Source organism: Hemicordylus capensis, chromosome 5 (assembly GCF_027244095.1).
Source record: "Hemicordylus capensis ecotype Gifberg chromosome 5, rHemCap1.1.pri, whole genome shotgun sequence".
NCBI lineage: Eukaryota > Metazoa > Chordata > Lepidosauria > Squamata > Cordylidae > Hemicordylus > Hemicordylus capensis.
Genome location: NC_069661.1, coordinates 71,913,762 through 71,941,327, shown reverse-complemented (window position 1 = coordinate 71,941,327; position 27,566 = coordinate 71,913,762). Strand labels below are relative to the sequence as shown.

At 43.9% G+C, this 27,566-nt stretch overlaps 1 protein-coding gene across 2 annotated transcripts in view; it reads right to left on the bottom strand.

The window, feature by feature from the left end:
* The window catches only part of TMA16 (translation machinery associated 16 homolog), a 43,509-nt gene extending 36,161 nt beyond the window's left edge, over positions 1 to 7,348 (bottom strand). The window contains exon 1 of one of the 2 annotated variants that reach the window (XM_053257129.1): positions 7,170 to 7,348. In XM_053257129.1, coding sequence (XP_053113104.1) covers positions 7,170 to 7,172 — 3 coding nt within the window. In that variant the 5' untranslated portion in view covers positions 7,173 to 7,348. Of the gene's footprint in view, positions 1 to 4,011; positions 4,039 to 7,169 lie in introns of those variants that run through there. The other variant, XM_053257128.1, reaches the window with a different exon arrangement.
* Between the last annotated feature and the right edge of the window lie 20,218 nt (positions 7,349 to 27,566).

Genomic DNA, 27,566 nt, shown 5'->3' with positions numbered 1-27,566 from the left:
ACTTGCTTTAAAATAATGCAGCCTGCTCTCTAGTCTGCATTGATCTGCTGGTGGCCAAGAGACACAGGGACTTGTCAGTGGTGGTGCCATAACTCTGGAACATGAAGATTTATCAGGCCCGCTTCCTGTCCATTGTCAGGTAAGCAATACATACATTTTTATTCTGGAAAAGTTGTAAGTGATTTAATTCTAAAGCGAGTGGGGATTTATTTTTTTTAAGCACCTGCTCCTTTTACTACTTTTATTGCTAAAGATGCTGATTGCTTCCATTCTAATTAATTTAATTGATCCATTCTAATTGTGTTTTAAATATAATATTTAATATTGAAATGTATAATATTGCTTTATACATTTTTTATTTATGATTTTTGACTTTATGTATTTTACAAACATCTTTCCCAGTCCCCACCCCCCAAGCCCAACCTTTCCTCCCCAAGCCAGCCTTTGTGTGCTGTGCTGGATTTGGGGAGGTGAGAAAAGAAAGGAGAAAGAGAGGAAAAGAGAAAGAGGGGGAAGAAGAGAGAAGAAAAGCAGAAGGGGGGGAGGAGAGAGGAGAAAGAATACACACCTTTGAAACAAGCGATGTGGGTAAATCAAAAGGATTCTTATTATCAGAATAAGCCAAGGAAGTTATGCCAAGTTTCTGACCATTTATCTGGTTTATTTACTTTTATGAGGGCCCATTTTTCATGTGCCACCAACTCAAGCACGTCATGCACCCAGTCCTCAATCCTAGGGGGAGTGGAAGATTTCCATCACCGCAGTATTACTCTCTTGGCCACCAGTAAGCCTCTCCACAGCCATTGTTTAGAACTTGATTTTAGTCCCCACTCTGCTGGGATATATCCCAGTTCAGCATTCCTGTCCCTCAGTGCAAGAGATGAATCCATCACCAAATTAATACATGTAATTACCTCCCTCCAGAAGCCTTGCAATGTGGGACAGTCATATGTGTTAAGTCTGAGTGAGGATTATTGCATCTCTAGCAATTACTATTTGAGGCCATTTTTAATCACTTAAGATGCAGTGGGGTCCAGTAGGCCCTGAAAATAATCTTCTGGTGGATAAGGCGCAATTTGAGATCCACTGAGCTACATTTAACACTACCCAAGATATTGAGGACAGTTTATGTGCGTGTCCAATGTTCCATTTGTCCCTAAGTATATCCAAGCCAGAATCGAGGACTCCTTGTACAAAGGTATACAGGTATTTATTTAGTTTTCGGAGAGAGGACATATTAGTGGCATGTACCAATATATCCGGAGTTATCGGGGCTGCTAGGGCATCTGGTCTGAATTGAGCAGATATGTTGAGGCTATTCACACGATTGTAGAAAATCGGGCTAGCCTCCGCAAGCCCAATTTTCTACAATTGTGAGAACCACTGGACTCAGCTGCTCGGTAACCCGCTCAAGTAGCCCGCCCCTTAAAATGGGTTTGCGGAGCAAGCACTCCGCAAACCCAGGTTTTTTTTATCGTGAGTAGCCACGGCGCAGCTCCACACCACAGTTACTCATGAGTAGACACACACACACACACACACCAGGCAGGAGGCTGAAAAGCAGCCTCCTGGCTCGGGGGTCTCCCCAGTATGTCCTGCATGCTCGCACAGGGAATACTGGAGCTTCCGGAGGCCACGCAGCCCCCGAACTCCCCAGCCCCCACCAGCAGTCATGTGGGCAGCCAATCCGGCTGCCCAGGGCTCCCGCCCTGCTCATGTGCAGGAAGAGCGGGCTTAGCCCACTCTCCCCACTCACTCTTACAAACTGGGTCTCACTGATCGTGAGACCCGGCTCACTATGTTTCAGTTGCATATACTGCCAGGCAAGGGGATAAGTGGAGCTCCTCTTGCAAGGCTGTAAAAGACTTGTAGTTATCATCTTCGTTTATCAACTGTGGTAGCCGATTGATTCCTTTTTCTACCCATTGTTTCCATTAAACTGGCTGTTTTCCAATTAATGTGTGTGGGTTTCCCCATGGGCATAGGGATCAAAATTGATGTAGGCATAGGGAACAAAATTCAGTAGTAGTGCTAGTTCCTTCCAGGCATGTCAGGCTGCTTGTATTATAGGGGAATGGAAGTGGGGTTGTTTAAGATACCTGGAGCCCAGTGCTTCCCAGCCTTCTAAGAGTTTCAGTTCTGCTAGCTCCACTTGTTCATTTTTATACCATTTCTTTTGCCCCACAAGCACACGGGGAGGTTGGCCCAGCGGAAGAGGACAATCTTAATCTATGAAAGTATCTTATCTAAATTTGTCTTGACTACCAGATTAGGGTGCTTGGTAATCCGTATTCCTAGGTATTTCAGGAAGTCTGTTTCCCACATAAAGGGCCAGGGCATTTCCCTGCTAGAGAGGGGTAATTTCCCTATGGACATAGCCTCCGACTTGCACCAACTAATGTTGTATCCAGTAGGGGTGAGTCCGAACCGGTCCGGCGGCCATTCTAAGGAATGGCCGAACTGCCGGACCGGTTCGGCCCTTGCTGGTTTGGGTCCGGGTGGGGGGTATAACTTTAAGGGCGGGAGGGCTTTCTTACCCCTCCCGCCTCTTCATCCCCTCCAGCGCCCGTATTTAACTGAATAACGGGGCGCTGGAAACCAGCCGCCCCCGCCCCCCCTGAGCAGATTCACATACAAAAGTGCCCATACCCCTGCCGCCGTTGCCCGCCCGCCAGCCCTCCCTCCCTCCCTCCCAGCTGCCCGCCCGAGTCCTTACCCAAAGCTGCAGGAGAAAACGAGAGGAGCTCCCGGACAGAGCTCCTCTCGTTAGAAAGGCCTGCTGCAGAATGAAGGCGCTTTGCGCGCGGTGCGCATGCGCGCGCCGCAAAGGACGCCGGAGGCCCGGTCTACCCGCCGGGAAAAGGCCGGGTAGACCGGGCCTCCGATCGCCGGAGGCCCGGTCTACCCGCCAGGAAAGGGCCGGGTAGACCGGGCCTCCGGCGATCGGAGGCCCGGTCTACCCGGCCTTTTCCCGGCGGGTAGACCGGGCCTTCGGCGTCCTTTGTGGCGCGCGCATGCGCGCGCGCGCAAAGCGCCTTCATTCTGCAGCAGGCCTTTATAACGAGAGGAGCTCTGTCCGGGAGCTCCTCTCGTTTTCTCCTGCAGCTTTGGGTAAGGACTCGGGCGGGCGGGCGGGCAGCTGGGAGGGAGGGAGGGAGGGCTGGCGGGCGACGGCGGCAGGGGTATGGGCACTTTTGTATGTGAATCTGCTCGGGGGGGCGGCGGCGGCTGGTTTCCAGCGCCCCATTATTCAGTTAAATACGGGCACTGGAGGGGGTGAAGAGGCGGGAGGGGTAAGAAAGCCCTCCCGCCCTAAAAGAAAGGGCCCCCCTTCGGTGCCGGTCCGGACTGGTCCGGACCGTGCACATCTCTAGTATCCAGATAGGTCCCCAAATTGGAGTAATAATTCCATAAATTTAGGGACAGATTATTGTGGTTTTGTAACGAACAGAAGGGTGTTATCAGCATATAGCACAATTTTAAGTTCTTTTCCCTCCACCTCAACCCCCTTAATTCCCACATCTTGCCTCACTGTGAGGGCCAAGGGTCCCAGGGCCAAGTCAAAGAGCAGTGGAGATAGGAGGCAGGTTTTATGCATTTTCTTATTCTTAATCATATTTTAATTATTCCATTTTTCTGGGTTATTGTTAGCCCCCCCACATATGGGGCTAGCCCCGTGTATTTTATGGTTGGTTATTCAGACTTGAAATAACAAAAATTAAACCCCAGACTGGCAACATCAAAGCTACATTACTATCACGGGATCTATGGGGCTACTCCAATCATGATACAGAAATTTTAGTGAGTGCAGAAAATAGCTGCAGCTAAGTTCCTGATAGGTCAGCTATGAGCATTTTATATCAGTACTCCAAGATCTGCACTAGCTTTTGTTTTCCAGGCCTAGTTCAAGGATCCAAATAGCTGCTACCAGCTTGGTTCTTACACATTTAAGAAACACTTTCATTCAACATTTCATTGCAATATCAAAACGACAACTATGCACAACTTTACCTTAATTCTCATTATACATAAGGGCATGGCTACCCTCTTAGTGGCTGAACTTCCTCTCCCTGAAACTCGCCAAAGATCAAACAAGGATTTTGAAAGCTGTGTAAAACTTTTAAGCCAGCTAGATGTTGGTGGCCAGAGACTAGGTTATAGGTGTGGAGTTTTAATAATTATATATGCTATTTCAACTGCATATATATGCAAGTGTGAGTGTTTAGTATATTGCTATTCTTCATGCTTGTCTAGTATAGAGGCCCACAATTCAAATAAACATAATAGTATTTAAAACTGCTGAAACTTTAATAATATGAACTATAATAATATGAAACATGACACTGTCAAGAAAGAAAAATAAGATCTGAGCTACAAAGAAACCATGAGTGTGGGTATAGTCAATGTTGATCTAAAATAGATCCTTTATATTAGTAGATCTAAAATTATAGATCCTTTATTTTAGTAGTTCATAGGAACATAGGAAGCTACCATATACTGAGTCAGACCATTGGTCTATCTAGCTCAGTATTGTCTTCACAGACTGGCAGCAGCTTCTCCAAGGATGCAGGCAGGAATCTCTCTCAGCCCTATCTTGGTAATATCACACAAGTATTAAAAAGAGAACACCCGGACTACTTGAGAGATTTGTTATCCACACTTAAATAATGGAAGGTTGTACCAGATCTATTTAAAGGATCCTCCTCAGTTAAGCAGCTAAGGAAAACAATTTATGGAGAGATTCTAGAAGTGGGGTTTTTAAAACCTGATTTAGAACATAAACGCTACAAACACCGCACTTCACAGTACTTGTTGCAACCTGATCACCCTATCGCTCTCTTTAAGGAGAAAAAAGTCCCTTTCCATTTATGGGAAACAAGATGGCGTTTATACCATCAAGTACTACCACTTAATGCGGCTAAGCCATGGCTCCCAGAGGACCAGCAAGAGTGCCCTAAAATCACCTGCAAACAGAAAGCTAGTGAGCTAGGCAAAACATTCAGGGAAACCCAGTCACATTTCTTAAAAGAGTGTGTGGTAGCCAAAAGAGTGTGGCAGGGAGTAAGCAAGTTGTTAGAGTGGCCTGATTTAGAAAAACAGACTTGGGAAGAACTAACCTCGGGTTTGAGCGATAGAACCTCCTTTCGAGGTCCCAGAAAGAAACCTTCAAGGAAACGGGACGGAACGGGTGCCCTCATACTAGGGAATTGGAACATTCCCCTTCTCGTAATCAGGTTAGTAAACCTGTATGTCATTTATGCAATGCTCCTGCATAGGAATAGGGAGGGAAGATGCGACCAAGAGGTTCACGCAGATGAGACAGTAAATCTCTTCTGGAAAAGTTTGTAAGGTTATGTGCAAAAAGACAAGTGTATCTCTTCTAAACAGCAATGGGACAAATTGTGGAAATGGACGTTGGATGTAACCCCCCCGATTACCTGATGTGCCATGTAATCCCCCATCCCCGAGTTACAGTACTGCCTGCATATACTTCATAACCTTGTGGGTTTCCAAATCCTTGTGTGTAAATCTTTGTAGATATATGATGTACAAACAACCACTTTGTATATAATTGTGCTTTGGCAACGTACTGTATGCTTTGGTAGTTTGTTGGTTCAAAAAAAAACAAACTTGTCCTATTTAAAAAAATAAAAATCTTGTCCTATCTTGGAGATGCCAGGGAGGGAACTTGAAACCTTCTGTTCTTCCCAGAGCAGCTCCATCCCGAGGGGAATATCTTACAGTGCTCACACTTCTAGTCTCCCTTTCATATGCAACCAGGGCAGACCCTGCTTAGCTATGGAGACAAGTCATGCTTGCTACCACAAGACCAGCTCTCCTCTCCAGTTCCCTAGATAATAATAATTTGGAAAGAGGAGAAAGAAAAAAATTGTTGAGAAAGCAAGTGAGCCAAAAGGCAAAACCTTACATACTCAATAACCAGTAGTTGCATTAACAAAGAGAACAGTTCCTTCACCATTAAATTTCAAAGCAGTATTTTATAATAATTGCATCCTTTTGGCTAAAGAGCATGTTTTCCTACATTATTATTTTTAACGAGACTTACAAGTTACTTGGTGACAGCCCTACAGAAAGATAACAAAAAAGGACAAGATGCACTGGAGCCAATCTATTGGTTCTGATTAATCGCATGTACAGTCCTATCTTCCAGGCACTTCTTTCTGGAAGATAATACAGAAGTATTAAGCAAGAATAACCTTTATTTATAAAGTGTAAAATGGCTGAAGCCCTACATGCCTTCTCCCCTATGCTTTGTGGAAATCATCACACTTGAGTACACATGCATATATATACACCGTGTGTGTGTGTGTGTGTATACACATATACACATACACACTGAGGTGTTCACAAAAGCTGCCTCACAACTGTATGACTTCCTTTCCCTGGAGACTTGACACATGTATACATCTACACCTACACACACACACACACACACTATCTATATATCTATATATCTATATATATATATATATATATATATATATACACACACACACACACACACACACACTATAAATAGAGAGAGAGAGAGAGAGAGAGAGAGAGACAAGCTAGAAATGGCTACGTTTAAGCAAGAATGGGGCAATTCTGTCATATTATAGCATTTTAAGATAAATGTAAGGGTTTCCTGAAAGTTTTATGTTAATGCTCTTAAATTTGATTGTCTAACACAAGTCCTAGAGTTGAAGCTAGAAATAAAACATTTTAAAAGAAATTAAGATAAGATATATTTGGTAAATGAGTGGCAACCATGCTTGTCTGTTCCAGTAAACAAAAATACCCCCACACTCCTCTCCCCAACACCCACAAACCTCGTGGTACAAGTGTTCATGGACTTCATCTGATGCAGTGGGCTCTAGTCCACGATAGCTCAGGCCACAATAAATGTTAATTTTTAAAATGTCTCAAGATGCATTTTTGTGTCTAGTTAGTAAATAGCTTGTATTCACTCCGAGTTAAAAAGCAAGTATCAACAACCACCAAGTCCGAGTCATAATTTATTCCCAATTTGTTTCAAATAAATCAAATCAAATAAATTTAAATAAATTTAAATTTAATTCAGTCTCCCGCCGCCACCTACGTAAAGCTCCACCTGAGGTCTTTCCCACTCCTCCTCCCCTCTCACCGTTCCCCGACCACGAACGCACCATGCTCACAGAGAAGAAACTTAGACCCGGAGTCTTTGCAGGCGATGCAAGAGCATGCTTCTCTGGGACGCACACAAGCGGAACGGGTCCGTCGCTGCACACCGCTCGGCTCGACACCAGGAGTCGCAAGTTCTTCGTTCCGCTTCCTCTAGCCAATCGGAAGGGCTTGTGGGGCGGGGAAGATCAGATCCCAACTCTATTCTCTAATGTAGCAGTGCTAAGCCGGAGAGTGACGATGCGACTGTGTGCGCGCGCCACCAGCGCAGAGCCCGCTTTAGATGTACCGGCCTCCCAGCGAAGATGGGGAAATAATCCAGCTCTGCATGGAGCACGCCCGCAAGGTGGAGAGCATAATACTAACTAACCGGTATCAGGAGCATAGAAAGTTCTACAGACATCAAATGAAGCAACACTGGAAACAAAGTTTCCCTTTGCCTTGACAAAGAAAGACCCACTATTTTTTCTGAGCATCAACAGTAAATCACAAGTAGGGAGGGACCTGCAAGCAAATATGAAAAAATATATTCCCAGCCTTTAACAGGAGTGCTCCTTTTCAGGGCTTGCAGCGGTGGGTGGGTGAGTTTCAGGGTCTTTTTGTTTGTTTCCCACTCTCCTTAATCTATCACTCCAGAGGGGTAGGCAAGCGCCACCCTAGACAAGTGACTTGCTCCCCCAGGGGCCCTATTGCTGTATCAGAAATCAAATATGTGGGACACACAGCTCACGCTCACCCACCCATAAATGCACTTTGCCCCTTCTGTGTCTCTCCCCACCGCCCTTCAGTTGTTTTTAATGGTGCCACCACTGCATCTGCCCAGGGGAGCCCAGCTGAGAAGATTCCCCTAGAGGTGGGAAAATATTTCATGATGGCTTGAAAATTTACTCTTTAAGTAAAGCAGTTAATTTTGTCATATCTTCTCCGCTTCTCCGTTGCTTGTGGAAGACATTTTCAGTAAATGGCCTTTGCAGCATATCAAAGATGTATTAGAGGCAGATGTGCCACCTGATCCTATGCATGCTTAAAGTAAATCCCACCATGTGAAATGGGATTGACTTCCATGAAAATGTGCATAGGATGGTAGAAATAAGTAGCCCCTTACTACCTCTCCAAACACTTTTGCCCTATATATAGAAACACACACCTCTTTCTGCAATGAACTCTGCCATATCACCTGTCCTCCATTTCCATGCTGCCTTCCATGTTTTGTTTTGTTTTGTTTTGATATATGGGGAAGGAATGCAGTGGAAGCCACCAACTCTCACAAAACACCAAGACTTGCCATCAGATGACAAATTTTGGTATTGTATGACAGTTTGAATAATCTGTTGCATTTCTTCTGCAGATTCCTTTAAAAAAACACTTTGAGAAACTATCCTTTGCCTTTTGATTGTTCTTAAATGCTTTCAAGGTTTTACAAACTCTTAATTTTAAAAATTGAATAGGTTTTGGTGCTTAAGAGCAGGGATTTTCAACGTTGGGTCCCCAGATGTTAGGCAACTATATATTAGGCTTCATATTCTCTAGCTACACAAAAATGATCAGCCTGGTTGTTATAAGAAACTGTGAGGTGCTTCACATAATGCTTACAGCAATGTCAGAGTTTCTGAAAAGTGATTTTCTAAATAGTGTAAGTGAGATGATGAAAATAATGAATAAGATTTCACAGCATCAAGAGAAGATTGCTCTTGATAGAGTCATGACATTCTGCCAAATGTACTTTATTTATGGATAGATTCATATACAATAACCTTTGCAAAGATTCTCTGTACTTGCTTTACAGAATGCATTTCTTGATATGAGGACAGATTCAATTCCATCTTAAAAATGCTATAAAAACATAAGAGACACAGAGAACCAGTGTTATATTGAATCTGGTACTGAATTTGAATGGGGGAAACTGACAGCACAATCCTATGTGTGTATATGGTACTCAGAATTAAGTCCCACTGTGTTCAGTGGGGCTTACTCCCAGGTAAGTGTGCATAGGTGTACAGCCTTAAATCTGCTGGGGTTCAAATTACATGTGAAAGAGAGACACATAGGAGCCACTAACTCACATTTCCCAAAGAATGTGTCACTCTAAAAAAGCATAATGAGATAAGAGTCTCCCCATCGGTTGAGATAAGAGCCTCCACATCTCTGGCAACTTTTTAAAAGGCACTGAAGACATATTTGTTCACCCAGGCTTTTAATTTGATTTATAGTTTTAATACTTTTAATGTTTGGGTTTTAATAATTTTAATATTAATGATTTTAATGTTTAAATGATTTTAATTGTAAACTGCCCAGAGATGCAAGTTTTGGGCAGTATAAAAAATATATTAAATAAATAAATAAATAAATAAAGCAAGCAAGCAAGTAAGCAAAATCATGTTGTGGAATATGAGAGAAAAGAGCTGGTCTTGTAGTAAAGTAAAAATGGTAAAGTCAACTCCTGGCGACTGCACAGAGCCATGTGATTTCCTTTGGTAGAATATATATGAGTATCAGTATGCGATTATGCCTTTCAGCATCTTCCTATATCGCTGCTGCCTGATATATGTGTTTCCCATAGTCTGGGAAACATACCAGCGGGGATTCGAACCGACAGCCTCTTGCTTGCTAGGCAAGTTATTTCCTTGGAGAGACCACATTATGCCTGTTCTTAAACAGTCACACTGGCTGCCTATATGTTTCCCAGACTATGGGAAACACATATCTCAGGCAGCAGCAATATAGGAAGATGCTAAAAGGCATAATTATTATTATAGCACTTAGCAATAGCAATAGCACTTACATTTATATACCGCTCTATAGCCGGAGCTCTCTAAGCGGTTTACAATGATTTTAGCATATTGCCCCCAACATTCTGGGTACTCATTTTACCGACCTCGGAAGGATGGAAGGCTGAGTCAACCTTGAGCCCCTGGTCAGGATTGAACTTGTAACCTTCTGGTTACAGGGCGGCAGTTTTACCACTGCGCCACCAGGGGCGCCACCAGGGGTTATTAATTATAATTATTGGTTATCAATTAATAACCAATAACTGGTTATTATCTTTAAAGCCCTGAATGGCTTAAGTCCAGGTTACCTGAGAGAGCACCTTTCTCCACAAGATCCCCACCACTCATTGAGATCATCAGGATGGGTATGTCTTTGGGTGCCACCAATTCATCTGGTGGCAACTGAGATACAGCCTTCTCAGTTGTCATCCCTAGGTTATGGAACACACTCCCTATTAATATGAGGGGATTATCTTCCTTGGAGGCCTTCAGGAGAGCCTTAAAGACCCATCTTTTTAGCCTGTCTTTTAATGACATTTAGTTTTAATCTTAATTTTTATCTGCTTTAAAATTTTATATTTTATTTGGTATACATCTTTTATCTTCGTGTAAACCACCCTGAATCGCTTTAGAAAGGCTGGGATATAAAATGAATGAATGATTGAATGAATGAATGAATGAATGAATGAAGCAAGCTTGGGGTTAATCAGCAAACCAGCACCAGAAGGGGAAGCAGAAGTTGAGCCAAAAGTGAGACGCTCAAAAAGAACCAACAAAGGGGTTCACCCAGGAGACTCTTCTACATGGCCAGAAATGAAAAAGGCAACATGATACAGAGCACTACAAAGCCAGATTAGTAGCCAAGTGATACTCTCAAAAAAATGGTGAAGACTATGATGAGACATTTGCACCTGTCATGAAGCAAACTTCAGTAAGAACATTTATCAGCATAGCAGCAACAAGAAAGAGGCAAGTTGATCACCTAGATGTGAAAAATGCATTTCTAAATAGAGAAAAATAGAGGGAAACATCTACATGGAGCAGCCACCAGGATTTGAAAAACCTGGGAAAGAGAGGCTTGTATGCAAACTCCAGAAAAGCATCTTTGGCTTGAAGCAAGTTGCTAGAGCATAGAATGAGAAGCTGAACCAGATGTTACTCAAGGAAGGGTTCTCACAAACAAGGGCTGACCCCTGCTTATCCTCGAGATTCAGAAATGACAGATGGGCTTATATTTTGACTTTAGTTGATAACTTGATTATTTGCAATGAGAGGAAATAAGACAGCCATGAGATTATGGAGCACCTGAACGGAGAAGTTGAAGTGAAAGAACTAGGAAGCAATTCCTTTTATCTTGGCATTCAAACAGAAAGAGAAGAGGATGAAAGTTACCTTCTCAACCAGAAACAGAAGATGAAGAACCTCCTCCAATGCCTGAAACTGACAGAAGCCAAGAAATTGGGAAGTTTTGCACATAGCAACAGTCACAAGGCCAGACATAGCTGCAGCAGTGGGAATTCTGAGCAGAAGAGTAAGTGCACTAACCAAGAATGACTGGGCCGCAGTCAAAGGGCTGGGAAGACACCTAAGTGCCCTTCAAACTTTTAATATAGGCAAGCAGCAACCCCGGACTAGTGGGATACATAGATGCAGATTGGGCCAAGACAGCACCGATTAGGCCAAGTCCACAAGCAGAAATCTGTATTTCTATGGAGGTGGAGCCATCAGTTGGACTAGCCAGAAGCACTAAATTGTTGCATTCGTCCACAGAGGCGGAGTACATATCAGCTAGTCAAGCATGTCAGGAAGCCACATGGCTGCACAAGTTACTGTTAGAGTTTGGAACTGATGAGCCAAAACCAATTGAGATGTTTGAGGACAACCAAGGATGTGGCCAACTCTCTCTGATGGAAAGGACTACGTCTTGAATAAAGCACATAGACACAAAGCATCACTATGTTTGAGAGGCACAAGAGAGTGAGCTGGTTGAGCTAAAGTACCACCCAACTTAAGATATGATAGCAAATGGGCTGACCAAGCTGCTAGCAAGAGACCGGTTCCAGTTTCTTTGAGAGAAGATGGGAGTTGTAGTCCAGTGTAAGAGACGATGAGAAGCGGTGTCAGAAATGCAGCTCCTGATGGCATTGACTCTTAGCACCAGCAACCTTATTGACCACTAGGGGCACTAGGGGAAGAGATGGTGAGCAAGGGCTACACTTTCTCTACTCTACTTCCCCTTTGTTAGACTGATAGTATCAGGTTTCATTCTTTCACCTTAGAGAAACACTTCCGTCTTCTCCCTTCCCTCTGCCTGTATTAGCTAGCAATAAGGCATGATAGGACTTAATCTATCTCCCTGATGGATTTCCCAAATAAACTATTCTATTTGGAACTTTAATTCCATGTTTCCATACAATATTAATTAGCAGTGCTCTCTTACTTGTGCACTTCCGCTGTGTGTGCGCTCACACATGTTTTTATGTCCGCTCAGTTAATTTTAGATCCCGCTTAGGTTGAATCAGGAAGGCCCCACTCTGAATGCACATGCGCACACACTGCCTTGATACTGCCGCCCAGAACAAAACTCATTACACACACAGATGATAAAAATTAGAGAGAACACTGATCATGAGTCCCATCGAGGCAGCTGATCTCTGATGAATATAGCAACTGCTTCTCCTTTTTAATCTCAGCCGTGGCTCATATTAGAGGTTGGCCTGGTTGGCCAATCAACACCTCTGCAGCGGGCTCATTGTCAAGTACACCCTGGCCCCTGCTGCTGGTGCTCCTCAGTGTTGCCTGCTGCTCACTTGCCTGCCCCTTCTCTCCTATCCAGAGGGTGTAAACAAAGGCAGCACAAAGGAAGATAGCCACTGCTTCTTCCTGCTCACTCACAACCCTGGCCTACTCACTTGCAGGCAAGTGAGCAGAATATGCTGGTGAGGAGGAGCAACAGCTGGTGAATGGCATGGAGGAGGAAGTGGGTCCACACTGAGGGAGAGAGCTCTGCTGAGAATATCATGCCAAAAGAGGTTTGGGTTTGGTTGCCTCTAAAACCCGAAGTTCTGATCTCATGTCAGCAACAGTTTCTGTTACCCACTTCTCATTCACTGCTGTCTTCTTGCATGGACTCTGTTTTGGACTCTATTGCCATGCCTTCATCCCTGCCATCAGAGCTTCCCTTGACTAATAATTTAAGTTCACTCTTTAACATAACTTCAGGAGTGAAGTTACTTGACTATAGCCCTCTTCAGACATAACTTCGCCTTGCTGTAGCCATATACAGCAGGGCAAAGGGAGAGAAAGTCTACTGCATCACTCAGGCATGCACCCTGCTGCTCATGGTTGTGACAGGACTTGTCTAAAGTGGGCAGAGCCTTCCCCATGATGGTGGGCACACCCGTGATTGCAAGACTGCATCAGTCTGAATGATCTCAACTTGTTCAGATCTCATCTTCATTTTCTGCCCCAACATTGATTTTTTAGTGCCTGACGCTTACTACCCGGGCATGGCAATTTTCTGCCATGAATCTGGGTCAAGATTACCAACAGTCCTTTATTAGCAGGGATGTCCCTTGTTTCAGCCCAAAATTGTATGTTCCTCATGGGATGCCATTTGTCCCTTATTTTCAGCCAATGGAGAAAACCTATGGCCCAGATAAAACCAGTTATTTTCAGTAATAACAAAATAAAGATGACGATCATAATCAGTAATCAAAGAAAAATATAATTCAAAGAACTACTTCAAGTTCTCCCTATGTGCCTTCAAAGAAGCCTGCTGTTGTATGTTGAGATGAGACTCTTTCAAGGAAGAGGCCAAAACTGTCAGGAACTTATTTTTATCCCAATCAATGACTCTTGCCTTGCACAAACACCCTCTGTCAGTACCATAACAGTACCAGGGTGAAGTTTGGACACACTAGTCTCAAAAGAGACTAGCTCCATCTTAGAACTGGTAACTCAGTCCTTCTTTAAAAGTATGTTTAAAACTCCATTGTCTCAGCTCAGCCATTAGGCTGACTGTCTGTTCAGCCCATGATGTAAAGTTCCCTCTCGGTATGCTTATTCACATTCTTTCTCCCCATAAAAGTCAGATAGGTCTCTTATAATTAGCCTTGGTACATAAACAGAAAAACAAGTTGTTCTAGTAAGAACTGATCAGCCTACTTTCCTTTCACTGTCTCTACAACTGGACAAAATTTGGTTCAAATCAAGGTCCACGTTAGATCTCTTACACCTCAAATGTTCATGCATCTGCCATCTTGGATTGGGGTGGATGACATCATTAGAAACTACACCATTGAGATGTCCCTTTGTGTCACTCACTACAACTGTACCAAATTTGGTTCAAATCAGTTTGACAGTCCTCACGTTAGTGCACTTGCACCTCAAACTTTCACACATCCACCTTCTTGGATCGTGGTGGATGACATCATCACAAACTACACCATTAGGGCACCCATCCATACAGCTGTAGAACATTTGATTCAAACCGGTTACACTGTCCACATGTTAGTGCACTTGCACCTCAAAAGTTTACGTGTCCGCCATCTTGAACTGGGGTGGATGACATCATCACAATCTATGTTGTTGAGGTGTCCCTACAGCTGTAGCAAATTTGGTTCAAATTGATTAAGTGGTTCACAAGTTATTCCACTTGCGCCTCCAAAGTTTAAGCATCCACCATCTTGAATCAGTGTGGATGACATCATCACAAACTATGCCATTGAGGTGTCCCTGTGTGTCACTCACTGGAACTGTACCCAATTTGGTTCAAATGGGTTTGAAAATCCACAAATTAGCCAGCTTGTGCCTCAGACGTTCATGCGAACACCATCTTGGATTGGGGTGGATGACATCATCACAAATTATGCTGTTGAGGTGTCCCTATGTAAAATTACTGCAGCAATTTTGGTTCAAATCAGTTAAGTGGTTCACAAGTTAGCCCACTTGCACCTCAAAAGTGTATGTGTCTGCCATCTTGAATCAGTGTGGAAGAGATTATCACAAACTATGCTGTTGAGGTGTCCCTGTGTGTCACTCACTGCAACTGTACCTAATTTGGTTTAAATTAGTTAGATAGTCCACGAATTAGCTCACTTGTGCCTCAGATGTTCACATGGCCACCATCTTGAATTGGAGTGGATGACATCATCACACACCATGCCATTTGGGCATCCCTATGTGTTCCTACAGTTGTAGCAAATTCAGTTCAAATCGGTTAGGCAGCTCACAAGTTAGCCCACTTGCATCTCAAAAGTTTACTCGTCCGCCATATTGGATCAGGATGGATGACATCATCACAAACTATGCTGTTGAGGTGTCCCTACAACTGCACCCCGTTTGGTTCATATTGATCCAGGTGTTGCGAAGTTGATGGGCGGGACACACACACACGGATACACACACAGAATGCCAGGTGATCTCATAAGCCTACTGGAAAGTAGGCTAAAAAACTGGTGCACAGTTCATAGACACAAAGGTTATGCTTTTCAGCTTCCAAGTAGCTATGGGACAAAAATGGCTCCTCTCATGTCAATCAGGAAAGCCAGATTAGTCCAGAATTGTGTTTATCCATTTAAGTTCCTTTCCCTTCTCCCTCCCTACCATAGAAATCTGTGATTCTGGGATGCAGATAGGGTTGCCAACAGTTCCATATTGAGGACATTAACAAAAACATTAACAGCCATTGATTGGCTAACTTGCCATTCTCTAGATATCAGGATCATGAAAATCATGCAAGCAATAACTATTCAATAGTGCTCGTTTGTGAACTTCCTTACTGGCTAACAATGCATCTCTTTCTAGACAACAGAATTACATCACATCCAGTTTGGCTAACAATTGTTATATCAATAAAAAGAGGAGAAGCAATCTAAGTTGTAACTAAGTTGAAAGGGGTTAAAACACATAATGCTACTCAGGCTCTGCCAGCTGTATCTGGCTCTGATTACCCCCACATACTCCCTGCTCAATGAAATGTTGGCAACAGTCTTGAGCCTCTCTCACATCTGAAACTTCAGACAGGAATTGCCTCTTGCTCTGACAGGCAAGTCAATGAAACCAGGATCTGTATGTTTTTATGCTATCAGAAATAATCAAGCTGAGTTTTCCCCTTCACTCAATATATATGAATATATAATACCTTCCTTACCTATTTATATTCAGTTGTCTGATATCTGAAAACTTTGCCATCTTTTCCTATGGATTGAAAATGTCAGTACACTTACCACTGAATATACAGAAATACTGCTAACAACCAGAAATGATAAAATAGACAGGAAACATTGCAGTGGAAAGCAACATCCCCCTGTAAGCTACGATAATTCATTTTGTGATGTTGAGTGTTTCTACTTATTTAAAAATTGAGCTATTTGTTGTGCGTAATTGTCATTTCTCGGTCATACTCATCTTGAGATGCATTACTGGGGAAATCTAAGCAAACAAATGTTCTCTCTATCTCCTCCCCACCCCAGATGCTTTTGCAGAAAGAACTTACATGAATTCACATTAGTTGCCTTGGTTTCCCTTGACCATAAATTCACCATAAAGGTCAAGTGGCTTAAGCTGCATGCTATCATGTTGCCAAGCTGGGGAAATAATTTTTTAAGAGGATGAAACAGACAGGGATGGGAACATAAGAAGAACATACAGGTGAAACTCGGAAAATTAGAATATCGTGCAAAAGTCCATTAATTTCAGTAATGCAAATTAAAAGGTGAAACTGATATATGAGACAGACACATTACATGCAAAGCGAGATAAGTCAAGCCTTAATTTGTTATAATTGTGATGATCATGGCGTACAGCTCATGAAAACCCCAGATCCACAATCCCAGAAAATTAGAATATTACATGGAACCAAGAAGACAAGGATTGTAGAATAGAACAATATCGGATCTCTGAAAAGTATAAGCATGCATATGTATTCAGTACTTGGTTTGGGCCCCTTTTGCAGCAATTACTGCCTCAATGCGGCGTGGCATGGATGCTATCAGCCTGTGGCACTGATGAGGTATTATGGAAGACCGGGATGCTTCATTAGCGGCCTTCAGTTCTTCTGCATTGTTTGGACTCATGTCTCTCATCCTTCTCTTGGCAATGCCCCATAGATTCTCTATGGGGTCAGGTCAGGCGAGTTTGCTGGCCAATCAAGCACAGTACACTGTATACTTTTCAGAGGTCCAATATTGTTCTATTCTACAATCCTTGTCTTCTTGGTTTCATGTAATATTCTAATTTTCTGGGATTGTGAATTTGGGGTTTTCATGAGCTGTACTCCATGATCATCACAATTATAACAAATTAAGGCTTGACTTATCTCGCTTTGCATGTAATGCGTCTGTCTCATATATCAGTTTCACCTTTTAATTTGCATTACTGAAATTAATGGACTTTTGCACGATATTCTAATTTTCCGAGTTTCACCTGTAATATAAGAACAGCCCTGCTGGATCAGGCCCAAGGCCCATCTAGTCCAGCATCCTGTTTCACACAGCGGCCCACCAGATGCCGCTGGAAGCCTACAGGCAGGAGTTGAGGGCAGGCATGGAAAGATCATGGACTGTTAGTGTGAAAATGAGAGGAGGTTATGATATTTGAAGTAAAGCATACTGCTACTAAGTAAGCTTATTTCTGCATTTCACATTTCATTAGCATCGCCTGTGCAATTAATAAAGCAGTAATTACTTACTGCTACTAAGCAAGCTTATTTCTGCACTTCAAGTTTCATTAGTATAGCCTGAGCAATTAATAAAGCTAGGGCAAAGAAGATGAGCTACAATAATCTGTATGACAGAGGTTTAGACTTTGGCAAAAGGAACCAGGTCCTTTTGAACCCACCAAAATTATTATTCTATTACTCCTTTTGTTTTCTGCTTGCTTATCAGTCTATGATACTGCAACTATGCAAACATGCTGAATGTGTCTGCTTTCTTAATTCATATGCAGTAATATTGAAACGGGAGTTTTGCAAGACAGAACTAGTGATCTTGTTCTTGCCTTATAGGCAACCATAATGAGAACTTGCCTTACAGGCAACCATAATAAGATGGTAAAGCAATGCACTCAAAGAGAAAAATTGTAGAAGAGACTGGATCTTGCTGTTCCAAATGTAATTCTTGCCAGTCCTTCTTCAACCCCCTCTCAAAGACTTGTGCGAGAAGTATGGCTGAGTGAAGCATGGGCAAGCTATTGTTGCCAGAAGGGAAGATGGACTCTGAACAAATAACTGCATCATGGGGATTCTGAACCAGTGCAAAAGCTACCTAGGAACAGATGACACATCCACCCTGAAATCTGTGCAGTCAGAATGTTAATGGAACTGCTCCCAGGGAACTGACAGAAACCCCATGCTGCATTTTATGCTTGTGTGAGGAATTAGCTAGCTTAAATGGAGCAGTCCCACCTCAGAATAAATTTGTTCAAAGCTTCGGTTGAGGAAAGAACTGAACAGAGAGGTTAAAGTTCAAAAATGTAATAAGGTTTATTTGAGGGTTTTAGGGGTACAGGAAGAGAAAATAATGGCTAATGAGCAACAATATTTAACTAGCCAGGCTAAGAGATTAAAAGGTCTATGTTACAGCTCACAAGGAGGCAATTTGGCTTGAGCTTCTGAATTAAGTTCATTCAAGGCTGGTGAGAGAAACAAGCTTTGGATTTTAGAAGGAGTAAGAGGAAAGGGAGTGAGAGACTTGAAAGCAGGAAGTAAATACTGCCTTGATCCTTCTGGAGTGGTTGCCGTAAAACCCTTGTAGCTCAGTCGTTACCAAGGGGCTTCTCTCCTCCCAGGGACCAGGCAGAGGTCCGGTAACCAGGAAAAATCCAAAAACAACTAGGATCTCACAGCCAGGAGTGCTGCGTAGACTGGGTTAGGAAGAAGGGCCAATATGGAGGCAAGAAGTGAAGCAGGAGTGAGAGACAAGGGAGGACAAGATGGAGGTGCCAGTGTCAAGATGTTTCCAAGGAAACAACACCTGGTGAATCTGGGGTAGATACTCTGATTGATTGTGTCTTGATCTCTTAAAGGAAAGATCTTGCCCGAAGGTATTATGCGGATCGCACTTTGAAAAGGTGGACAATAGGGACAAAGGACAGGATGAAGCATTGTCCTTGAGCAGAGGAGATGGCCTGATACCTTATCGCACTTTCCTAAGGAGGTGATATCATGACCTGATCCTTTGTGCCAACACAGGGAGAATACTTGGCTAATTAAATCTAATCCACTTTTTGGAAGCTCAGGCTAATCTGCTTTTGGAAGCTCAGGTGGAGGTGGTGGCCAGGTGTGCCTTTGCACGGCTTCGGCTAGTATGCCAGCTGCATCCCTTTCTCGAGAAGGCAGATTTGGCCACAGTTACCCATGCCTTAGTCATGTCATGACGGGATTACTGCAATGCGCTCTACGTGCAATGCTCTTGAAGAATATCTGGAAACACCAGTGTGTTTCCGGGTCCAATTCAAGGTGCTAGTTTTGACCTTTAAAGCCCTTAACGGTTTGGGCCCAGGATACCTGAGGGACCGCCTGCTCCCAAGGGTTGATGCCCGCTTGACAAGATAATCTGAGGGGGTTTTGCTCTGGGTGCCAACAGTGAGGGAGGCTTGGTTGCCGTGCACACAGGACAGGGCCTCCTCTGTTGCTGCCCCCAGGCTTTGGAATGCTCTCTCAGTAGCCATTCACTCCTCAGACTCCATCACAGTTTTTAGAAAGCTGGTTAAATTTTGGCTTTTTATCCAGGCCTTTACATGATTGTTTTATTGCTGCTTCTATGTGTTTTTATCCATGTATAGTTTTTTGTGTTTGTATATTATATATTTTAAATCAGATTTGTTTTTATATTTTTAGCTTAATACTTTTAACTGTCATTTTTATTATATGTGTTTTTACTTTTGTAAACCGCCTTGGGATTGTTTTTGATGAAAGGCGGTATATAAATCTAACGATCAATCAATCAATCAATCAATCTGTCTTGAAAAGAATAGTGCTGATTCAATCATGTCTACTCTGACATTCCTCACCTGAAAGCAGTCAAGGAGGCAAGTGCAAGGAGACACATCTGCACTCCAGAGACCTGAGAGCTATCATCCCAGGCTACACGCCAAGTCACATGCCCTATGAGTTAGTTCATGTGAATCAAAAAGGATATCTCACGGTCCCGTGGGATCTGAGCTGCAAAATGTGGGAACTACCAGCCGGTAGCCCCAAAATAGATATAGGGGTGCTCTGGGAAGCCCCCAAACAGGCTCTTATGGTAACAGTAATGTAGCCAGAGTTCACAACACAGTAAACACAACTGAAAACTGTGTCCTACCCAGGTTTGGGAGCTATGTGTGCTCCCAATTTTTGGTTGTGTGAGAGCAAACAACTAGGTAGGAGGAGGAAGAAGTGATTGTGTGAAAGCAAGCAAGGTAAGAGGAAAACCTGTCCAGCTTTTCTTCTTACTTGATTCCACACAACCACTTCTCCCTCCTCCTACCTAGTTGTTTGCTCTCTCACAACTGAAAATTGGGAACACACACAGCTCCTAAACCTGGGTAGGACGCTTATCCTACCCAGTTTTTGATTGTGTGAATGACCTCAAAGTCTGTCCCTGAGAAACAGGGACAGCACACCCCAGAAAGCAATCAAGATGAAATCCCAAATCAGTTATGTAGATTTAGCACACTACGGCCCTTTTCTTCTGGGCTCCATCCACATAATAACTAGTAATAACTACCATACCCACATCTTCTCCAGATCAGGAACCTGGAATGCTCCCCTTTGTATCTCTAAGTTTTCCCACATTTGGAAATTGAGGGCAAAAATCCTTTTAAAAACTTCTGCTCTTGAACCCCAGTTGCTCAAGTCTTTGTTGTGGGCACTTGGTGACACACATTGCCTTCTACTAGGGGTGTGCATGAACTGCAGTTTGAGCACTGGTTCGGTGCTGCGGGGAGTGGAGTGGGGAGCAGGAACTTTAAGAAAGAGGAGAGTGGGTCCTTATCTTCTCTCTACCACCTCCTGCTGCGGCGGCACTCGGCCCAAGAACCCCTGCGCGGCACCAGCACACACATGGCATACGCTGGTGCCATTTGCATGGTCAGCAACACCATGCTGACAATGGCACCCTCACATGTGCAGATTCCATGTGCATGCTGGCGCTGTGCGAGGGTTGTACTTAGGCTGAGCACCGCGCCAGCAGGAAGCTGCATGGGGTGGCAGAGAGCAGGTAACGATCTGCTCTTCTCTTCCTTAAAGCTCCTGCTCCCCTCCCCGTGGCACCAAACCATGGTTCATGCACACACCTACTTTTTATTGCCCAAAGGTTTGCCAGGCTGAGTGCCTGTGGTGTACGCAGACCCTTTTGCTGAATCAGCGAACTGCTGATTCCCTACATTTCAAAAATGGATTCTGGGGTCCAAACTGCTGAGTGTTGCAGAGAAATTCCTTATCCTTAGTAAGTAATTGAACAGGACACCAACTTTAACCGAGAAACAAGAGTTTGATATTTATTGCTTGCTAAACATAGGCTAAAAACAATAAACAGGTTAACAGTCTCTTTATGCAGAGAGAGGGAGAACCTCTCAGTTTGAATTTAAGTCAGCTAAAGAGAAAGCAAACATTGTGACTCTACCCCTAAACCAGTACATAGATACATTTAAATAGAGAAGCATGCCCCATACATATAACTGATACTATGTCTATGGAAAAATCCCAACACTGAGCTGAGCTGAAGTCAATATCCTTGAGTGGTCCTTGTATGTGTTTGCTCCAGGCACTCCTGGAACTAAGAGTCTTTGGGTCACTCTCTGCATGGGCCTGCTACAGGCTGATCCCCATGCTTGACAACCTGAGAGCCCATAGATTTTGGAGCAAAATCCTTGAGCCTCCTTGTGTGGGCTTGTCATGAGCTAACTAGGGATGTGCAGAACCAGTCCAGCAGACCGGTGGTCCAACGGTTAGGTTCAGAGGTTCATGACCGAACCAAACCACCACCACCCGGTTCCGTCCACGAATGTTTTTTTTTTTAAAAATTAATGTTAAAGAAGTACCTGTAGCCCCTTCGGGGGGCTTGCTGTAGCCACCGGGGTGTGTGTGTTTCCCTCTCCTCCCGCTGGCCTTCCTCATCATCACCACAGCCGGTAACCAAAACCTTTTTGGCCCTTTTAGGCCTCCGTACATTTTGGCAGCTGCTGCACATGTGCAAATACCCTCTGTGAGGTCACGGCAAGGCAACTGCAAGGCCCTCTGCGAGGCCACAGCCTCGCAGAGGGCATTTGTGCATGTGCAACAGCCACCAAAATGGCGGCCGCTCACTTGTACGGAGGCCCAAAAGGGCCAAAAAGGCTTTGGTTACCGGCCATGGTGGTGATGAGGAAAGCCGGTGAGGGGAGAGGGAACCCATGCGGGACCCCGCCCCCATGGCTACAGCAAGCCCCCCGAAGGGGCTGCAAGTACTTCTTTAACATTTTTGATAAAAAATAAAAATTCGCGATCTGGGACCCGGCGGGGTGGGGGTTCGATGGGGGCCGGACCGAACCGGCCTGGTTCCATTCGAGGCCACTCCGGCCTCAAACCGAACCGGGCCAGATGGTTCCGTGCACACCCCTAGAGCTAACGTGTGCATGTACCAAACTACCTAGGAAACCCAGTGCTCCCCTTTGCAAGCTGTGGGCACATGGAATTCCACAGACCTTGGAATTTGGTGCCAAGCTGGCACCCTGCTGCCTCTCCTTACCTGCAGTTTTGGCAAAATCTTTGCTGCTATGATCCCTGAATCTCCGCCAGTGGAAGTCACCTCCTTTAAGTAGCCCACCCTTAAAGGAACCCCCACCCTAGTGCCAGACCACAGCTCCGTGATTCCGTGCACATTCTTCGTCTCCTTTGCTAATCTGCAGCGAGGGGCCCATTTTAATAATTCGAGTTTCTAGTCTGTTCTAGGCATTAAAAGTAGCACAAATATATAGTATTCAATGTATATCACGATATACTGTGAAGTGTGCGTGTGTGTATTCAGTGAAATGTATTTCAAGGCGGCATATTTATTTTGAAATATCAGACTTAAATGCTTGGGGGCCTGGGGTGTGTGGAGGCCCTGGACTTGGGGGGGGGGGCATTTTAAAATCTTGTCTCTAGGCCCACTCCAACCTTGCTACGCCCCTGCCCCAATAAAAGCAGCATAAGGCACTGCAGCCAGGTAGGTAGCATTGAAGATGCAGTCCTCATGACATTGTCTCTTAGCACCAGCAACCCTATTGACCAGTAGGGGGACTAGGAGCGCATAAGGGAATGTCCTCTCTGACCACGCTTTCTCTACTTCCCTTTTGATAGACCAATAGTCTCAGATTCCATTCTCTCTCCTGGAGAGACAGACTTCCTCCTGAAGGGGGGGATATTTTGGGAGGAGCACCTGCTCACCCTTGGAGTCATCCCCTTGTTTTTCCCCAGACTGCATGCACATTAGTTATTCACACTTGCATATTTGAATTTGAGCAAATTCATCCAAGTTGGTCCAAAAGCATAGGAACACTCATGTCTAGCATAAATTTGTGTGAGAAAGCTTGCTAACATAATCGTCTGTCGCTTGGTTGGGATGAAGATAAAGCAAATTGGCTATAGCACCAATTGGGCATTATTGATGGTTGGGGATAACGAGGAAGATGAATGAAGAGAATTAACATGTTTTATACTGTGCTTTTGGATTTCTTTATTGCTACATCAATATAACAAGACCTGTTGCCTAGGATAAGTCAGCAGAGAAGATAATCATGAGGAAAACCTTTGATTTATCATTAGCCTATGCATCTGATTGAGTAAATGTAGTTTCATTCTTTGGATCTGAGAAACTTATCTCCTAAAATGTATTAGGATTTTCAAGCTGCTCTCCTTCATTTGTCAACTGCCTGGCACATTTAAGCAGATTCAGGAGTCTTATCACAAAACTTCTACTGCTGAATAATTCCACATTGCACAGGGGTGGCCTTATCAAAGATGTTGTATTGACATGCATTCTGTTTTCTTCATGGATGGATTTGCATCTTTATAACCAGTTAGCTAGAGCAAATCACCCAAGGAGTTTATTATAATAGCCTTTCATGAACATTCTTCAAGTATGAGGATTTGTAAGATCGAGTCTAGTGTGGTAGTTAGACTGTTGGGCTAAGACTGGAAAGACCCAAGTTCAAATCCCCACCAAGTCAAGAAGCTTACTGGCTGATTCTGGGCAAGTTGTCCTCTCTCCATCTAAACTATGGCAATGAATGTTTATATATGCCTTTTCAAGAAAAGATCTCAAAGTGGTTTGCTTAGAAAAATAAATAAATAATAAATAAGATTATTCCCTATCCCAAAAAGGCTCACAATCTAGAAGAAATGTAACGTAAGACACCAGCAACCACTGGAGAGGTGCTGTGCTGGGATTGGATAGGGGCAGTTTCTCTTCCTCTGCTAAGATATAAGGGAATCACCACTTTAAAAGGTGTGTGTCTCACAGGATTGTTGTTAGGATAAATGAGGAAAAACCTTCCAAGCCTCTCCTTGGAGGAGAAAGGTAAGGCAGAAGCGTAAGTAATAATAGCATCATTTGTAGTAGGATATCAGGAATAGAATTAATAACAGAGATGGGTGCATTGTTTTAATCTTATCTGTATCTGAATAAAACACTCTACAATGTTGAAACTATGGATGTGCATGAACCTGTTTGGAGGCCCTTTTATGGTTTCAAACAGGTTTGAATGACCAGGGGTTTCGCCAGTTAGAAGGCGGGGGGGTACCCTTAATTGCGGATTTCCCCCATTGGTGCTGCGCTTTAAAAGCGTTAGGCGGGGCAGAAGCGTACCTCCTTGCCGACCCGTAAAGGTAAAAAAGCGGGGCAACTCTCCCCTCCTCGCCGCCCCACCTGTAGCCAGCCGCCGCCACCGTGCCCCATCTGGCGGGTGGTCTTTTAGGCAATTAACTTTCCCTTAATCACCCAGTCACTCCCCCTCCCAGTACCCACAGCAGCTACATCATATATATATTTTTTTAAAGTGAAGGAGGGGTACTTTCCTCTCACCCCCCCTCCACACAGCTATTGCTGCAGCCATGGCTTTGAAAGAAAATGGAGGCAGTGGGAGTCCTTTCTCTTGCCCTCCCCCCAGTACTAATTTTTTAAGGGCAGCAAAAGCCTTTTCCCCTATAGTTTCCTATTTTCCTGGATTAACAAAAAAGTTAATCCAGCCCTGCGTGTGCACATGCGTCAAGTACTTCCGGTCACTTCTGGTCCAACGGGGCGACAGGGAGGTACGCTGCCACCCTGCCAGGCCCTTTTAAAGTGCAGCGCAAGTGGGGGAAATGAAGTGGGAGGGGTAAGAGCACCCTCCCCTGCCCTTAAAGATATCCCCCGGCCTCCGAACTGCTCCCCCCACAGCTGGTTCTTTGCACACCCCTAGTTGAAACCCTGGTGAGCAGGGGTGTACCTATAATTGAGTGGATGGGTCAAAGAACCCAGACCCCCAGCTCCTGAGGGCCCCCCCATTCCATCCCTCCCTATTTTCTTCATTATCACCCTCACTCCGACTCCAAGTGGCTGCTGGTGAGAGGGGTGAACACAGGCCCCCTCTCCCCTAGCTACACCCCTGCATGTATTATATATGTAATACCCCTGTATGAGTGTGTCTAAGATCACATGGTGAGTCTTAACTCAATGCCTTTATTATTTATCAACAACATGTGAATTACCCAAGTGTGGACATCAAAGGAACCACCAATGGGAGAGGGAGTCTTGAGACTTGTGGGCTGGAAGAATATCAAAGTGGTAGTGTTTTCTCTCAGTCACTTGCTCACCAGCTTCTCGTGAGCATCAAGGCATTCAAACTCCTGCCTTGAGCTGTGTCTGCACTCTGAAATCAGACTGAAGGTGTCTGCTGCTGGACTATGCTATGGGGCTTTTACAGAAGAAGGCATTGTGGCATCTCTTTAGATGCCTGATTTGTGTTGTGCATGTTAAGGAGGAGTGTACTGGGCAGGATGATTTCATGAGAAGGTTCCACCATAATCATCCATTGATTGGTGCCTTCTTGTATCGGGAATGTGAGGAGATAATCAGTACCGCCTCTCACCAATCACAGTATGCTGTGATTGGTGGGTGGTGGTAGTGTTGCCATGGATACTGTGGGAGTGTAGGAGTGTCTAACATATTGCCATGGAAAGTGGCAATAAAACATATTGCTGTGTTGTTTTGTTTCTACTGGTATTGTTTTACTTTATGCTTTTGCTGCTCAGTGCATAGGATCATAACTATGCCATGCCAATGTGATGTTGGCATAACAATAGCACAGAAGCTGCCAGCACAGTGGCATAATGATAGCATACTGCCAGCCCATCTGAAGATATGTCTAGTGAAAATGTCACTAGTTTATGTTATTGCTACATATCTTCATAAAACGTCCAGCCTATCATACACCAACACTATAAATATGAGAATGCAACTCAACATGAAATTATATTAATTTTATGTTAATGTGTGCCCATACATCACATATTTCAGGGTGAAACTCATTTGGGTGTAGACATCAATATTTTCTTTGGAAAGCCTAAGGATTAACAAAAATGTCTAATATAATGAATTTATGCTCTGCTCATTGCTACTGGAGCTGACTGTTCTGCTCTCAAAGGTCAATTTAATTTTTTAGCAATCACTTGAACCAACTGCTAGTTCCTGTGTTGATATTTGATATTTGCCAGGATTAACTTTGTCCTGGATTGTAGGCATAAAATAGAGTCTCCACTGTGCACTTAAGGCAGGCTACTACACTGATTAGTTTGTAGGTGCCAGTTAGCTAGGGTAGTTATCAAGTCTATACCCTAACTCTTGTCTGTGAGAACAGGACTGGGAGCCTGATCTTAACCTCTGCTGGGCAATGGCAGAAGAAGACAAGAGCAGTCACTGGGCAGTTCTGGCACTAATGGAAGGGGATACAGTGACTCTATACACAAGTTGTTGGAAAGTGTCCCAATCATTGTCTTGGGCTGCCAAGAGTCACCAGAAGTACCATGAAAAGATCTTACTTGCTGTGGTAGGGGGCGAGGAACAGGAGGAGCACAGAGTCACTTTTATGGACACTTTCTCAATACCCAAAGAGCAGCAGAGACAAATCTGTCTCCCCAGTGTTCACACAACATTGCACTGGCAAAGGAGTAGCAAGGATGTGCAAGTGAGTTTATAGAGGCAAGGAAGGAAGAGCTGGGCAGCTGTGCCCCACTTGCACCACATAAGATTGATTGATTGATTGTTAAATTTATATACCGCCTTTCATTAAAAACAATCCCAAGGCGGTTCACATAGAAAAATTAAAACAGGACTATAAAAAATATTACACAATTAAAATATTAAGCTAAAATATAAAAACAGATCTAATTAAAAAGTTTTAAAAATACATGCATAAAATAACCATACAAAATACAAAGAAGCAGCAGTGGAGACAATCACATAAAAGCCTGGGTAAAAAGCCAAGTTTCCACATGCTTTCTAAAAGCCATGATGGAGACTGAGAAGTGAATAGCCGCTGGGAGAGCATTCCAGAGTCTGGGGGCAGCAACAGAGAAGCCCTGTCCCATGTGCTTGACAACCAAGCCTCCTTCATTGTTGGCACCTGGAGCAGAGCCCCCTCAGATGACCT